The sequence below is a fragment of the Pelodiscus sinensis genome, chromosome 2 (assembly GCF_052426305.1).
Source record: "Pelodiscus sinensis isolate ZL-2025 chromosome 2, ASM5242630v1, whole genome shotgun sequence".
Classification (NCBI taxonomy): Eukaryota; Metazoa; Chordata; order Testudines; family Trionychidae; genus Pelodiscus; species Pelodiscus sinensis.
Genome location: NC_143053.1, coordinates 66,197,740 through 66,214,518, shown reverse-complemented (window position 1 = coordinate 66,214,518; position 16,779 = coordinate 66,197,740). Strand labels below are relative to the sequence as shown.

Sequence of the window (16,779 nt, the reverse complement as noted above, 5' to 3'; positions counted from 1 at the left end):
CACTAATGAGAATGGATAGAATACAAATTTAAACCTACAGTCAGGCAGCTGTTAGCCTTTTAGCTTCCTAGCCAGTATATTCATAAGTCAGTGGAAGTAACTACTTGGAATGGGACCAAGGGGAAACAAACTGCCTTGCTGAGCATAGTAATAGGATTTTTACTGATTCATAGTACTACTATCTGCATGCACTAGAAGCTGAGTCACTGTTTTTAGTGAGGCCTTAACTGTAGTGACACATGCATATGTAGTATTTCAGCCCAAACTTCCCAGGATAGTTTTTCATGGAAATGACCTAACAGTCTGGTTTAAAACATTTTTAAAATAATTACAAATAGCAAGTGTAAAGTCAACATGAATTGCCCACATTTCTGTCTGAAGTGATCACGTAACACACTGCAGTCTATGCGCTCGTAAGTTTCAAAACTCACCTGCCAATTTCTCACGGCAGGATTCAAGATGTCATGTGGCAGATTCCTCTATCCTTATTTTCAATGTAAAGATGCCAATGCTATACTTCAGCGAAAGCAGGATCCTCAAATTAGGCCCTTAGGCAAATCATGTACTGCAGATGCCTATGTTTTGTTTTACAAGACTGAGTAACTGCCATCTTACCAGTTTTAAAATCAGATAAGTTGTTAAATCCTCACTGAAATAAAATATTGTTTGAATCAGTTGTAATTTATGATCATTTTCTGAAACCCCACACATCCAATAATGTTTATCTATTAAAATGCCAGCCATACATTATACATTAACTAAAACCATTCTGTAACTTTATTGATATATTTTGTGGAGTTCACATATTTTTGTACAGCAAACATAACACTGTAGCTGCAGCACTATTGTTTAATAGCAGCAAGGTATATTTTATAATCTGGGTATGTGGACAATAAATAGTCTGTTTCTTTGGATGTGAATGTTTAAAATGAAGTTCTGCTGCAGCTTCATAATGTGATTGCTATTTTACAGAGCTTATACACAAAAATATATATGCAATCTTTTTGTCTATATTTTATACAAATACAACAGTAGTTTGTGAATACATTTTAAAGTACATATACATGATAAGCAACTTGATTTTCCATATCACAGGATAGCAATTTTAAATGCAAGAAACGTATACAAATTCAATCTGGAATGCAGGGATGGTTTTTTTGTTTGTTTGTTTTTTTCCTTTCTTTCTATTTTTTACTCAATCTTTATCATTTAAACATATTAGTATACAAGTCCAAACATTTTTTTCCGCTAGCTAAAATATAATTTCAGCAATCCATGACAGGTTCATGTGCGTCATCCATTTCCCAATCTAGTTTTCCCAGTTTTTGTCTAAATTCAAAGGGCTCTTAGCAACATACAGTATGTTCTTCACTCCACACTATAGAAAAAGCCCACATTGCATTTTAACTAACAGTCATCCTCAAGTTTTGTGAGCAAAAGTTGGGCTTGTTTGGGTATACATTTGCATGTCCAAGATTTTCCTTTTGCAAGTGCATATGAATACATTGTGGTGTTGTACAAAGTTCATTAATGACAAATTAAGTCACAGTATAAAAATATATCGTATACCTATAGGTCTAGTATAGTCCTTTTTCTAGGGGTAAAAATACATCTGAATGAGACAGAAAGGTTTGTAGCACCATGAAAGATGTTGTATCCCAAGTTACATTAGCAGCATGATCCAATATAACAATATTGCAGGAGTGTTTCTGAGAAGATAAACATTCATTCTGGTTCAACTGTACCACTGAAGCTTATACTGAAAAGTGTTTACATATGATTAGCAATAGTTCTGTGTCACTTCCAGGGCTAGATAACTGTTATCAAAAGACACTGCCTTCCAACAAAATAAGACACCCTTATTGTATAAGGGCTTTGGGGACTTTCCAAACACTCTTTTGAACTATACTTTATTCTGACTTTCAACGTAATGTTAAATAGATGATGGTTTTAATTGTACACTGGAGGTTACAGGATGGGTAGCTGAGTGTCTACACACTTAATAGCAAAGTACATTTCGTAGGCCTTCTATAGACTGAAAAGGATGTAGGATGAGCTACTAAACCAGTGTATGAGACAAACAGACATAACTAAGGGTGCAGATCTGCTTCCCTTTAATTTAATGGTGTAAGATCAGGCCCTATGTTTACTTCAGACAGCAGCGTAACTAAGATAGGATATAACAACATTCTAGGACAGTTTACCATCCAAAACTCCAGAGTGTACAGTTTATAACTGATGAACACCTTTTTATTGGCATTAAAATGGCAATAGAAGACAGTGTAGTTTGAAACATGTAAACCTAGTAAAAAACCATTGTAAAACCCTTAAGAAAGACACGCTGGTTTTGTGCAATATAGCAAATTGATAAGAAAACACTGTAAAAATGTACCTGTTTAAAATTATGTCTACCATTTTGTACACAAAGCATTATACCAAAGTCCTACATATATGTAATCTAATGGCACTTGAAACAAGTTATAATAAAAGGTTTTATAATAAAAAGCATAACCTGTAAGAAATTTTCTTAGAAGGTTTAGGGTTTCTTTTTGAAAGTGCTATATCTTGTAATATGTGTAACATAGAGGTTGACCAAGCTTTATTTTAAAAAATATTGGCCTATAATACATGTATAGCTCACTAGGCAAATGATCCTGAAAATATGTACTCTTAACATTCATTATTAGCTTAATAAGCAATCAGCTCTGGCTCATGTTTCAGTCAGTATATGGTTTTTAAAAACCGCTACTGTGAAATTAATAAATCACTCTATTCCACAATTTACTACTAAATAAAGCACAAGCAACAAGTACACAAAAATATATATATATATTTAAAAACATACTAGAAATTTAAAAGTTGCACAAAGAGTGGTGCATGATCAGCCAGCCTCCCTCCCCCCCTCCCCTGAAAAAATAAAATCAAAGAAAGTAGGGTTTAAAAACTGACATTTTAATAGTGGCCAATAGTAACTCTGCCTAAATATACTCTAAAGCACTAATGTGTTAATATTGCTTACAGTGTCAATCTGCTTCCACATATTCATACATCTTAGTTCAGTAGCAACAATACATCATGTAGCCACCAACTGAAGCCCTGACTGAATGAGGTTCAATATCTTGTCTGAGGTCCCTATTTCTGAAGTGACATGTAAATCCCTTTAAAAAAAAGCGAAGGCACTACCATTAGCATATTACCAGAATCTTTACTACTAAGAAAATGGATGCTGGCAATTTTTTTTTAAATCAAGTCTAATCAGAACTAAAACTGATAAACAAATGGCACTGTCTTTTTCTAAATGCTACACACCACTTCCATCCCTTAAAGCAACGGGATAGGTCTGTCAGAATGCTCTGTGTTGGCAGTTAAGATTAAGCTAATTTGCAACACTAACAAGTGGCCTTCCCTGCTGCCAGGCTGACAATTCACTGTGGTTCTGAAACTGGCGATATGCGTATTCATTTTCCAACAGCTGCGTATATTGACAAACACAGCCCAATGGTATTGTTGTCTCCAAATGCCTTTTCTGGGTGATAAATGTAGCTAATGAAGAGTATGATTCTGTGAGATTGTGTGCACCCAAAACTTTCATTTACTTCAACGAAAGTTGAAGATGCTCAGTTCCACATAAAATACAGCCTATTAGGGGAACAGTATCCATTTATCTTCAGCTTAAACTTGTTAAACCAGATCTAGAATAAAATAACTTCTTTCCACTTGCTTTTTTCTTATGCTTGCTGGTTTAAACTAGCAGTAAAGTGTTTCTGTTCTGTTTATTTTGTGCTCTCTTTGCACAAGGTTTTTCTTTCCTTAACATGTTTGGGGTGGGGCAAAGAGGAAGCAATATTGAACACATCATTCAACTAAAGATGTAGGTAAGCAATCTGTTTCATAGAAACTAAAGGAAGCAGTCATGAAGCAGAGCTAAAGTCCACTTTGAGATAATATGCTCCTAAACCCAACATCTAGGAGTAGTTTGCAGAATTTGAAAGGTATTATCCTTATTAATACATCCTTATTTTAATGCCTTTGGAACACAAACATTTATAAAACATTATCTTTCAGTAATAAAATTTAAATACATATAAGTATAAAATAGTAAAACTACACCTGCATATTGCTCCTAGAGAAAAAAAGTAGGAGCTAATGATAAAATATTGGGAGCAAAAACTCCTTCAATGGGAGCAACTTTTGTTTCTGTGAAGTATATTTATTTTAACCACTTAAAACCTTGTATGCATCCTCACTATTAACAGAGAGATACTAATGTATTTCATTTTTATTTTTTAATTCCTTATCCAAAAATGACAAGGAAAATGATTATTACTATTGAGTTAAAGCAAATCTAGCTTGCTTTGACACATCACAGTTATTTCTCTTTTGGTTATTAGGGATAGGGGACATGAGTATATTGGATTAGGTAAAAGTGGTGTAAGCAATATGCTTTTACTTCACTCCTAAGAGTCCTGTCTTTAAACCTTGGCAATGGACAAAAAGTCCCTAGCCAAGAAACCAGGTGTAAAAAGTGTGATTAACATTTAACTTGTCGCTTAGGAGGACATAACACACCACGTCACACAACTGAAAAGATCCACTCTACTTATATTGATATCTGCAATTTACATTCATTCTCTGACTGCAGACTCACATTGATCTGACACTAAGTAAAACTTCTGGCTGGACTTGATCCACACTTTGGCTGTGGCAGCTGGAAAAGACTGATACCTACAGATGTGAATATAAAATCTGAAAATTCCTATGCAGTACACTTTCTATACTAGGAAAGAAAAACAGCAAGTTAAGAATTAAATAAAAAATTGTGACAAAATATTCTGCACTACTAAATTACAACTTTTATATTTCAGGGTCAGCCATTAATTTTGCCCCTTCTCCCTTCACCAGAATCACAAAAGCACATAACAGTTCCAATTTTAACTGGACACATTTGCCAATTAAGCAAGAATAAAGATTTTTTTAAAAAATTTTGTTGTGCCATGATTTGAGTAAGTTAAATTGCCTTGTATCCAATCTTGATATAGGCAGCAACAATTTAAGACAGAAAACAGCAAGTTCTTAACCATTCATAATGACTAAGTCAAAATGTAAAATATGTACAAACTTCCTTGTTGGAAGTGTGAATTCTATACTAATTTTTAAAAAAAATTAATTTCAGATTATGGACCAGATCAGATACCACCATTTAGTTCACTTGAAGATCTTCAGGAAGCTATGTGTAAAATTAATAGAAATCTACTACAAAATGCACAAAATGAAAAATGGTAGGGCTACCATTTACAGAACAAAACAGAATGACTGATACGTTTGAAACAAGGGGTGTATGTCAAAGTTTAGTAGGAATTGCTTTCTATTGATTTCTTGTCAGTATGTCAACTGGCAGTGAAAATTAAACAATACATTTTTTTAAAAAACAAAAGTAAACAGTTGAGAAGAAAACACTTTCAAAACATTTAAAAGTTAATTTAAATTTCTTACTGGCTTCATGAGATTGGTACTGTACAAAAGCAGAGGATTTATAATGTCTTATAGTAGGCACTAAGTTAAAAATGATTACCTAAGGCATTTCTACAAATAGACTGTAATAAGCCAGCTTTGTACATCCTATTGGAAAGCTTGATGAAAACGTGGTAGGGTTGTGGTTGTGCTTAGACTGCTTGCAAAAGCTGCTGACAATGAGTGCAGGGACCCAAGACCTATACTATTGGTAGGATCTTGAGGATCCTGTGTTTGTGGTGGAAGTTGAGCCATTGAAGAATGTGCCTCCTCCTGTGTATAACTCATTCCAAGATTTCCCACTGAAACAGAAGGGTTATAGGGAGGGCCATTTACTGGTATAAAGTTGAACAACTGAGAAAAGTCCAATGATGGGGTATTTAGAGGTTCACTAATGGAAACAGAGCTTTTGGAAAGGGAAACCTCCCCAGATCCATCATCTAGTGGCCCTACTTGAGGATCCAACCCTAATTTAGATGAAGATGCTTGAGAATCCTGGGATGAAGAAGGTATACCACTTTGCAACTCCATTAAGTAACTTTCAATTTCCCCTTTCAACGGCTGTTCTTTTTCAGGCATAGAAATTGCATATGAGGTAGAACTGAGTGGATATTTCAAAGATAGCTGGTGAGATGGGTGGACAGACTCCATATCTATTGGACAAGGCATTCCTAAGGGTAAAGATGTGGTGACCATTTGGTGTGCAGATGCAGAACTCTGCATGGACTGAATTTGAGTGTTGTAGAGATTCAATTGCAAAGTGTTTGTAAATGGCTTTGATGTCAGCTCACTGGAAGGTAAAGACATCACTGGAAGCAGCTCATCCTTTATAGGCACAGAAACATTGCAAGTAAAGGGATCTAGAAGGTCCATTGGCTCTGTTTTGACCTTCAAAAGTTCTTGGTTGTGACTTTTCTTCATATGGCGTGTTAGGTGATCTTTCCGCCCAAATCTCTGTGCACAATACTGACAGAGGAAGTCCTTTCTTCCAGTGTGCACGACCATGTGTCTACGGACATCCTTTCGGGTGTAAAACCGACGATCACAGTGTTCACACTGGTGTTTTTTTTCCTTTACTCCACCCGATGACTTGCCTGCATGAGTTTTTAGGTGCTCCAGCAGCACTCCCGTGCTTTCAAATGTCTGCAAACATACCTTACAGGTGAGGTCACCACTTGTTGCAGCATGCAAAGCCAGGTGACGCTTAAACCCAAGCTTGGTATTGTAGTTCTTTCCACATTCTTCACACTTAAAGGCCTCTTTGTTGGGATTGTGTGTATGTAGGTGATTCTTTAGGTGATCTTTTCGGTGAAACATTTTCTCACAATAATTACACTTGTGGGTTTTCTCAGGAGAATGAGTAGCCATATGCCTTTAAACACAGATATATTCTGTAAGTAATTATTTTGATCAAAAAGTACAAGTGTTCATTTTTTAATGGTAGCTAATTACTACACTAATGTTTCTTCACAACAGAATCTTTTAAAGCTGACAGCATGACACTACAAAGTTTGACAAATTTAAATATAGCAAAACATGAGCCATTACATTTAAATTGACACTTTAGTTTTTGGTGGTTTTTAGCTACTGGAACAGGGATATGGGCAAGTAAGCAAGTACTTGTATAAACGTCCATAGCCAAAATTTTCTCAGTCCATACACTTTTCTTGTGGCAGCTCCTTATACAAATGAAAATTCTATTCTCATTTATATAAACAAACCCAAAATACATTAGCTGGAAAACTTACATACTGTAATTTAGAATGCTAGAAACAAACCAATGTCTACTTTAATTAACATTTCCTCTCTGCAAATCAGCTGAAGAACGTGTACATACATATATACTTTTTACAAGGCTTAAAATGGCCAACATTAAATAGATAATATAATCTGAAAGATAAATAGAGTTTAATACCTTAGTAATTTGTACTTAGAAACAAAGGCCTTGGTGCAGTCTTGTTGTGTGCACTTGTAGGGCCTCTCTCCTGTGTGAGAGTATGAATGAACCTTTAATTTCTCAACACTGTTAAAGGCCTTGTCACACAGTTGGCAAGGAAAGTTTTTTCTTGGTTTGGTTTCACCACGCTTACGTTTCCCTGAAGGGACTTTCTGGGTATCTCTTACTTCTGACAAATCACCAGGAATGACAGTGGCCATCGCAGCCTAAACCAGGCCTTCTTGTTGGACACTTGGGAATTGCCCAACTCCACTAAATGATTTAGCTTTAGATGGCTTCTCAAGTTTCATGTGGTCGTAAAAGAAAGCAAAAGGGGACTGGAAAAAAAAATAAGAAACAACTAGTTTGTAACTAAACTTAATTTTGAAGTTTACTTGCTATGTGATGCTTCTGTATAAAACTTAATAAAATTAGGTCCAGCTGGTCTAATGTAATACCTGTAGGCTTCTTTATTCTGTGTGTCACAATTCTTAAAATGCATTGCTCAGGGTGAACAGATCCACATGTGCCACTACACCTTGTCACTTTTCCTTAGGGCACAAACAGAGAATGGCCCTGTTTCAGAAAGATTACAGAAGGCATAAAAAATAACTTTACTCAAAACTATATAAAGCTGACTTTAGGCAGCTGCAGATTTTGCAAGGGATTAAACTGTACTTGTGTACATATAAATGAAGTATACAAAATGTTCAGTTAATGCCTAGTGAAATTTTCCTGTAACTATACACTGTACTGAGTCAAAACTGATATGGATAAAAATATCTATAAATTAGGATTTTTTTTCAGCTCAACATTGGAAATACCCACCCTTCCCATACAATTCCTACATCATAAGAGAGAGAAAATATTGAAGAGTTAGATTAGATCAAGATGGAAACATTCATTCCTTGTAGAAGGTTCACAATTGGTATTAAGATCTAAGAAATACATGAGAAATCCACTCAGGAGGAAGTCCATCCCATTGATATTGTCTGCTGGAAAGAGTAGCTCTGAATTCTTAATCTGATGGTAGCAACTGCTCTTTTAGTGATCTCACAGTACTTTACAATCATTTGTTGCCAAAAGTACTACAGCCCTATTTTAAACATCAAAACTCAAATGTAATTTGAAATACCAAAGGATCCAGTGTGACATAGATCAGAAGATCTAGAACAGCATGTTAAACGACTGTATGAGGGAAACAGAATAAATGATAGAGTTCAATATAAAAGGCAGGCAGGATTTGAAGGAAGTGAATTTGGCATTTCTATCACAAGTGAGTAATTTTTTGAAAATCCCATGTGCAATTACCATCAGATTAGGAAGTCCATCTGAGCAACTGTTCTACATGCAATTTTGCCACAGACACCAGAGGTCGAAGTCAGCAGCCTGAGGCAGCTGGTACTAAAACACAACTATCTGTAGACATGGGAGGGCACTATTCCCAAGCTTGCTGCCTCCTTCAGTATCTCAGCTCCCTGCTGTGTGCTTCTGCATGCTTGCAGCTTAGAAGCAGCAGCTGTTGGGACAGGTGGGGAAGAACAGTCAGGAATCAGGCAAAAAGCACAAGGCAACAGCTGTTCTAAGCTAATGCTACCTCCCCTAGTGAACAAAATGAACTGTCCCTAACTGGCAGCAAAGGGAGAACAGCTAACTTTCTAGCAGCTTGTCCCCTGGGCCAGCTGTCCTCTCCTCCCCACTGATACTGGGCTTCAGTTTAAGGGACAATGAGTTAGTGAACACTGCTTGGAAAAGGGATTTAAGAACAAAGCCCAAATGAGATGGGGTTTCAGCTTGAAGAGAAAAGTAGAAGGACCTTGCAAAAGTGTCCAGGACATACTATTGAGGAGAGCGTCTCTCCTCTTAGTCAGGAGGAAAAGAGAAGAAGAGTTCTTCTGAAAACAGGTGTACATTTTATGTACATTTCAGACTGAACATTAATTAGAAAATGTGTTGACTGTGTCTGCATGTGCCTCCTCATTTAAAGAATAAAAACTTGAATTGACAGACCAGAAAGGTATTATCGTATTTTTTTAAATCTCATGATATTTTTAGTATCTTTTTTTATTGTGATGAATTAGCAACACTGCACCTTTAAACTCAAAGTTTATTATAATAAACAATGGTCTAACTAAAGCATTTGATTTAAGTTAACCAGTGATGAAAGAGAGGTTTCTTCAATAACAGTGATTCTTTAAGAGTTGCCTCCATACAGTCACACTCATGAGATGGGAGCATTGGGAACCAATTCCTAAGTGGGACTGTACATAGGCCATCAAATAACTTAGTTTTAACCCTCCTCCCCATCAAGTGATGAAATCAATCAGTCAATTGGCAACTTGAGGTCAAATTCTTCTTCACTTACACAAAGGTAAAGGCCAGACCTATTTTTCAATGACTTAACTAAGTTACCTCTGATTTATAATACTGATATGAGGAGGAGGATCTGGCAGAGCAACTTTAAAGTTAAGTTAAATTTGTGGACAAAAAGATTTACTAAAGTCCCCTTTAATCATACTTTGAGAAATAAAATTAAAACTAACTTAAACTGCAAATTGAAGTCACTGGTGCTCAATATGCACTATATCCCCTCCAACCCAAGCCTTCAGTTCTTTGAGCTCTGTATCAAAAATAAATCACAGAATGCTGAAAAGAATCAAGCATATTAAGCAGAGTTAATGTTTCATTTCACTATGATCCAAATATATTAAGATTTTTGAATTCACTGTGCTGAAAAATTATCCAAAATTATCCAAAATCATTAAAGCTTAAGAGTGGATTTGACCATGTAATTATGATAGTGATTCATTCAAAAATGTTGTTCAGACTGCTATCCCCAGGGTATTTTCAATAATTAAAGAAGAACTTCAGAATTATCTTTCAATATAAAAAAAAAATCACTTTTCATCTGTGGATGTACAAACTGAGCAATGAAGACAAAGCTTAAAAACGTTGATGCTCAAATATTACATTTTCCAAAGATCAGCTGAACGAATTTTATGAGTAAAAACGGCTGTTTGTGACTCAACATATCACTTAAAATTCTCACTCTCATTGGTGCTTTCACAACTGTAGGATGAATGACGATATACACTATAAAATCTACTGCATTACATACAACTATATTTTATATCATTTTAAAAGAAGTGCATACTTAAAAAAAAATAATTATGGTAGCCTTTGTATTAATGCACACCTGATGGTAGCCCAGTAAAGTCCTCAGATTTTGGTCTTAACCAGTTCCGCTGACTCTTCTTGGAGGAAACCAGAATCCAGTACTTCCCATTTTTGCTGGTCTGAAAAACAAAAAAGAAAGAATGAACTAGACTGTAGTGAAACCAATATATTTCAAAATGGGGGGAGAATAGAGGGATGAGCAGGGAAGAGAGACAAAAGTGGAGCAGGCAGTGCAGGAAGGGAAAATTAAAGGGGTAGAATATGATCTAATGCTGATTAAAACTGCATGGATTTATTGCAATAGTAGTATCAATTATTGACTAAAACTTACGTAAGTCCACTTATACAACTTCAGTTATTTCTGCATTTGGTAGTAACACATAAAAAGACAAGATTACATATCAGCAAAGGATTTCCTAAAAAGTAAAAAAAATCTATGAATGATTTGGAAATTAAATAAACCCTTCAAATATTGGGCCCAGCCGTCAAGTCTTCACACAGTACTGAAACAAACAATAATAAATAATCACTATCCAGGAGAGGACTTCTGGATGGGCCCAACATTGCAAGAACTTAAATCTTTCATCCTGCTTAATTATATTGGAAGTTTCATCCCCTTAAAAATTGACCTGTAATGGGGAAAAAATAACTTATTCTCTTCTTCGCCTCTTTAGGCAGTATATAAATAAGCCTTGGATTTTTTTTCCTTATAAACATCAAATCTCTCTTCCCATTTCTTACTGGAAGGCTTCCTGAATGACAATGATGTATACTTAGTCCCTAACTATAAGTACAAGGTAATGAAGGTAATGAATCTCTCCATCTGTTTTAGTTTAGCAGGTATATAAAGCAACATGTTTTTTATGGCACATAGGCCCTGAGAAGTCTGTGACAGGACCCCAGAATTATGTAGCACTGCCTCATACCAAATCCTCTCCTCTGTTACTACCTGTCCACTCCAGTAGAGTACCCTTTATTTTGGTATCCAATTACAACTTCGCATAACTTCAACTTTCACTGTACTGGACTTTTATATGGAAAATATGTAATTATATTAAAGTTATTGGGGGGAGGAGGAGGAGAAGACTGAAGGTTACTGACACCTGGAAAGGAGTATTTGGGAGTTTTCATCTCCAAGAGGGTGGGAGAAGCAATTCTGGTACTGAAAATGGCAGCTGAAACTTTTGGTACTAGAGAGGGAATGCAGCTCTTCTTCCCCGCTCTTTCAGGCAGAGGCAACTTCAAACATGAGATTTAAATTCCTCATTCCCAATTCCTGTAGACCTTTACAACTGAACTCGCTACTCTAACTTTATCCTGTCTCAACATCTGCCATGACCACCAACCAGAAAGATAATATATTCTATGGCTATTTCTACTGAAATAAGTAGTTTCCTCACTGAAGCAAGTGAGGCTCTGCTATCAGGGCTATTGTTTCAAGTTGTCTGTAGACTAAATCAGACACTGCTGCATAAAGTTATAGAGAATCTACAATGCTCTTATGAAAGTTGATACACCTTCACCTTAAATATTGTGCTCAATTCTAGTTATCCATCTAAAAAAGTCCCAGCAAAAAAAGAGTTCAGAGATGAGCAGAGCCATACAAACATTATCAAAGACATTGGAAGGGCTACCAGGAGAGAGTGAGAGGACTATGACCAATTAATAAATGAGGACATGACAGATGTATTTAAACTAGTGAATGGTATATAGAGAAGGAAAGCAGGTGTGCTTATTTACGCACTCGCTAAAAAACAAGGCAATGTTCCTCTAACAAGATGAATATTTTGAAACATTAACCTGTGGAACTTGCAACCCACATAGTTAAGATCAAGAATCTAGCAGATTCATAAAAAGAATTAGATCTTTACATGGATAATTAAAACATGTTACATTAGATAAGATAAAAATAGAGAATATAAATTTTCTTGCTTCAGTGCAATGAGCTACCTGCTACTTCTCAGAGAGTAGGACAAAATTATTCTCCATGGGCAGGTTGTTAAAAAATTGTCCTTTACAAGGATTTTCAACAATTGTCTTTGAAACATCTGGTACTCAGCACCGTGAGGCAGGCTACTGAGCTAGACAGACTACTTCTCTTTCACTCGGTATAGCAATTTCGGTATAGCAATTGCAGAATGCAGATTTTTAAAATATCCATAAGGGCTAGTAACAATTTTTAAAGAACACTAAAGCTTAGATTCTAGATCACAATTACAGGATAAATTCATAGAATCATAGAATAGAATCACAGAATACTAGAACTGGAAAGGACCTCAAGAGGTCATAGAGTCCAGTTCCCTGCACTCATGGCAGGACCAGGCACTGTCTAGATCATCCCTGTGGATTAATTTCACGGAGAAGAACAATTCATGGAGAAGAACAATTGTGCTAAAATATGCATAGCTGCATATTGTACATTAAGTAAGGCTCTATCCAGGTGCTAAACAAAAATCCTGATAATAAAATTACCTTTTTCCAAATTTACCAGATTTTACTTCTTGGCACTGTTTTGCTATAATTCTACTAGTTCTTTAATTATCCAACACAAATGTCCCAGACAAGCAAGACTTGAATTTCTAATACTGTACATTTTTTGGAAATTGTTCAAATCCCTGTTTTCCCTTTGCAGTTAGTTTTCAAATTAACAACAGTTAATTGCATTTTTAAAAATAGTTTAAAAATATGACTTGAACTCCAAAAAGTATAGCCCAAGACAGCTGAATTATTTGGTTAAAAAAAAGAAAGTCAAGATTCCTCAATCAGGCTTGCAGCCCAAATTAATTACTTCCATAGAATTTCAATTGTGTCACAACAAATAATTAATGTCACCACTTTCTCTAAAAAATATTTATTTTAAAATAATTAGTGAGAGCTAGGTCTTCTGAATGTATTAATGAATCTAGAGGAGATTAAAGAAACTACCAGTTTGTAAACCAGACTTCTGTAGGGGAAAGATCCAAGAAACATTAATGAGGGTCAGATTAAAGATGTAATTGATGACACAAATAATGAAATTATAGGCATGCTATGTTTGAAATATTTTTAATGGTGTAAGGTACAAAAGGAACCGCCAATTAAAGCGGTGAACGTATTTTACTTGAACAACATGATTCCTACATATGCTATAAACTACAATACAGAAGAACTCTAATTTTGTGGATTAAATAGCGTTTTTTTTTTACAGAAAGATACGTGTAACATAGGGGCTGCGGAAAAGAAAAAACAAAAAAGCACACAGGGAAGTGAGCGGTTTATGAAATTCATTGCAGAGAAATAAAATAATCTGAGTGAAGCACGAAAGCATATTCAATTAGCCTAAGAAACAAAACCAGGATAATGACCTGTAGATAGTGAGAGATCAAACTTATTATGTCTCAGGCAAACTACTTAATAGACAAACCCATTCCTCTTCCAATTAGGAAATACATAAACATAGGTATCAAAAGTTAAACACAGAAAATCATTCTGAAATTGTATAAGGACGTAGTAACAGCATGTTAGCAAAGTACACTACTTTATGCTTGTGCTATTGTTAGTATAGTATCAAGTAAGAGAAAGTATAAAAAACAAATTTTAGGATTTCATTCATTCAAAATTACAAAGTGTAAGCCTTTATTACTTGGCAAAAATGGAGATCCACAGTAAAAACAAGCAGGCTGAAATGCACAAAATTTAGAAACGTTAGGAGCTATGTCTCTTTCAAGCTAATGTGGGCTTCTTTGACACCAAAATCCTAATTTTTTCTATTCTAGCCAAAAATGTCTTGGCAATTTTTTCAAAAAGATATTAAGCTTGTTAACTTACAGAGCGCCATCTTTTTTTATATTAGAAAATAACTCAATTTTACCATTCTACAGCAGCATAACAATGAAAACCAGCGCAATGGTATACATCACCTTACTGAAAACAAAGAACAATTTTTGTCTTATTTAGTTTGTAGACATATAAAATATGAACTTACCAAACTTTATCATGACCCAATATGTCAAAAGACAAAATACTGAAATCGCTTTGTGTGTGTGTGTGTTCAATGTTTCACATTGTGTAGATCCATTTTAAATCTTCAGAGCTCAGCTTGGGTTACTAGATAGTCCAAATTATATACTGAATGAAGGGAAAAGTGTTGTTTAAGGTTAACCAATCTGATCCCCACAGGATGTCATGTGGTTTGTTTGTTTGTTTCTAGAATTTCTCTGGCACCACATGGATGCTTTTCTGAGAACTTTGTAGAGACTATGGTGCAAACAATTTTGGAGTTGCAAACTGAACTACTGTCAATGTGTCTAAAGCGTGTATACGGGTAGGTTTTTATATTTCAAGACCAAAATAAAAATAATTTGCACAAATTCATATACAATACAGTGGAACTAATTCTCTAACAAGACTACTGCAATAGCAAAATGTCATTTGCATGTATTTAAAATATCATTTTACATATAGAACAAATGATAGGCAATAGTGAATTCTGTATGGCATACATTAGCATAACCAAAGAGTACACAGTAATATGAGAATCAAATTCATTTATGAAATTTATATAATCATTTTCCATTTATCTTTCACAAAGGGTATTTAATAAAATCTTCCCAGAATCTCTCCAGATTCCAATAGCCATAAGTTATTAATTTCAAAGAAAGTTTTATATACTTATGTGTTTGAATGTTGCTGTTTAACAACTGTATTTAGATTGTGCAGCAAGGTAAAGTGGTAGAATAGGCTAGCAATAACTTTTCAGTTCTTGTGAAGGTGATTTTATTGCTATCACGGCTCTGAAGGCTTTCAGATACCAATGAAGTCAATTGACATTTTGGTTGTCACTGTACAGTAGAAAGTGAAAATGAAACTGATGCATGCATAACCACCTTATATTCATGCCCTGTACAGTATTCAGCAATAGTGTTGTTTTTTAAAATAATTTAGCACTACTGACATGTCAGTTCTAGAGGAACCCGGAGCAGGAGTAGCATGGAAAAATACTGCTACCAGTCATATCACTTCTCTGTATTCTGAGCTGCATTTATACTATGTGCTGAAAGTAGAACATACCGAGTTTAGCAATTTCACTTAGAAAGCTTGCTATGCAGGCAGCACAAAGGAACAAGCTGTGCTGGAAAAGCTAGCAGGATGCCAAAAGACTGGGCCAATTTTTAAGTAGCATGGTCTGAAGAATTAAGCATGGGACTAGAAATCATAAAATCTTGAATTCTAATTACAACTCTGCCAATGATTCACCATGTGTGCAAGTCACTTCATTTTTCTGTCTCAGTTTCTCCTACTGTAAAATGGGGATAACATTTACTTTCCTCCTTAACAGGGACAGGGTGGGGAAAAAAAAATCAAAATTCACACCCCTAAGCACTGGAGCCATAGCAATCTTGAGCACTGCTGCTCCCCCATGCACACCTAGCTAGGCTGATGGAAGAATGGTTCTGCTGATCTAGCTACTGGCCCTTTAGGAAGTGGAGTTCCTACAGCAACGGGAAAAAGCATTCCATCGCTGTAGTCTGCATCTGCCCTACCAGGCTATAGAAGCATAGCTATGGTGCAAAAGCTATGCCCCCACAGTGCAGACATGGCCTATGATAGGGTACAAACTGGAGCAGAATTTGAAGAACAGCTTTTTATTTTAGAATGTTCTCAATGAAGCTACTCCCATTAGAACACTGGGGTGGGGGAGACAGAGTGTATGTGGTTTTTTCTAAGATTTTCAGTTGCCATGCAGCAGAAAATGTCCTAAAAGCACTCCACCCTACAAGAGCCTGCTTTTCTCCTTTGATATAAATCACAACTTTTCTGTCAAGTTATTTTCTTTTTAAGAAAAAATTCACTTCAAGATGGCCATTGCTACTACTGCTGGAGCTCTGAGGCTGGCTGAGTATGTCAAGTGACCCTATGAGCTAACATGCAGAAGTCAAGAGATCATAACTGAAGATGCAGCACACTCTGGACAAAACCCCCTCCCCCACAACTGAAAGAGTTCTCGTGGCTTTTATTGTTTAAAATATCAAATAATAAATCAGTTAATAGTTTAATTATTCTTCTATTAAAAGTTTGTGGTTTGGATGGGGATAAAAAAGGTAGAGTTTTGATGGACAATCAGGTTTCTGTAACATGCTAAATTTCCTTTCAAAGGGAGAACAAACCACAAAGCA

General features: G+C 35.6%; 1 protein-coding gene across 5 annotated transcripts in view; it reads right to left on the bottom strand.

Annotated features, from left to right (window-relative positions):
• Window positions 1-747: 747 nt before the first annotated feature.
• PLAG1 (PLAG1 zinc finger) overlaps window positions 748-16,779 on the bottom strand; it is a 50,565-nt gene continuing 34,533 nt past the window's right edge. For 2 of the 5 annotated variants that reach the window (XM_006126138.5, XM_089776253.1), the window contains exons 2-4: window positions 10,644-10,743; window positions 7,427-7,785; window positions 748-6,883 (exon numbers count right to left, since the gene is read on the bottom strand). In XM_006126138.5, coding sequence (XP_006126200.1) covers window positions 5,620-6,883; window positions 7,427-7,668 — 1,506 coding nt within the window. In that variant the 5' untranslated portion in view covers window positions 7,669-7,785; window positions 10,644-10,743 and the 3' untranslated portion in view covers window positions 748-5,619. Of the gene's footprint in view, window positions 6,884-7,426; window positions 7,786-8,006; window positions 8,024-10,643; window positions 10,744-16,779 lie in introns of those variants that run through there. The other 3 variants (XM_006126141.5, XM_089776254.1, XR_016348759.1) reach the window with 2 other exon arrangements.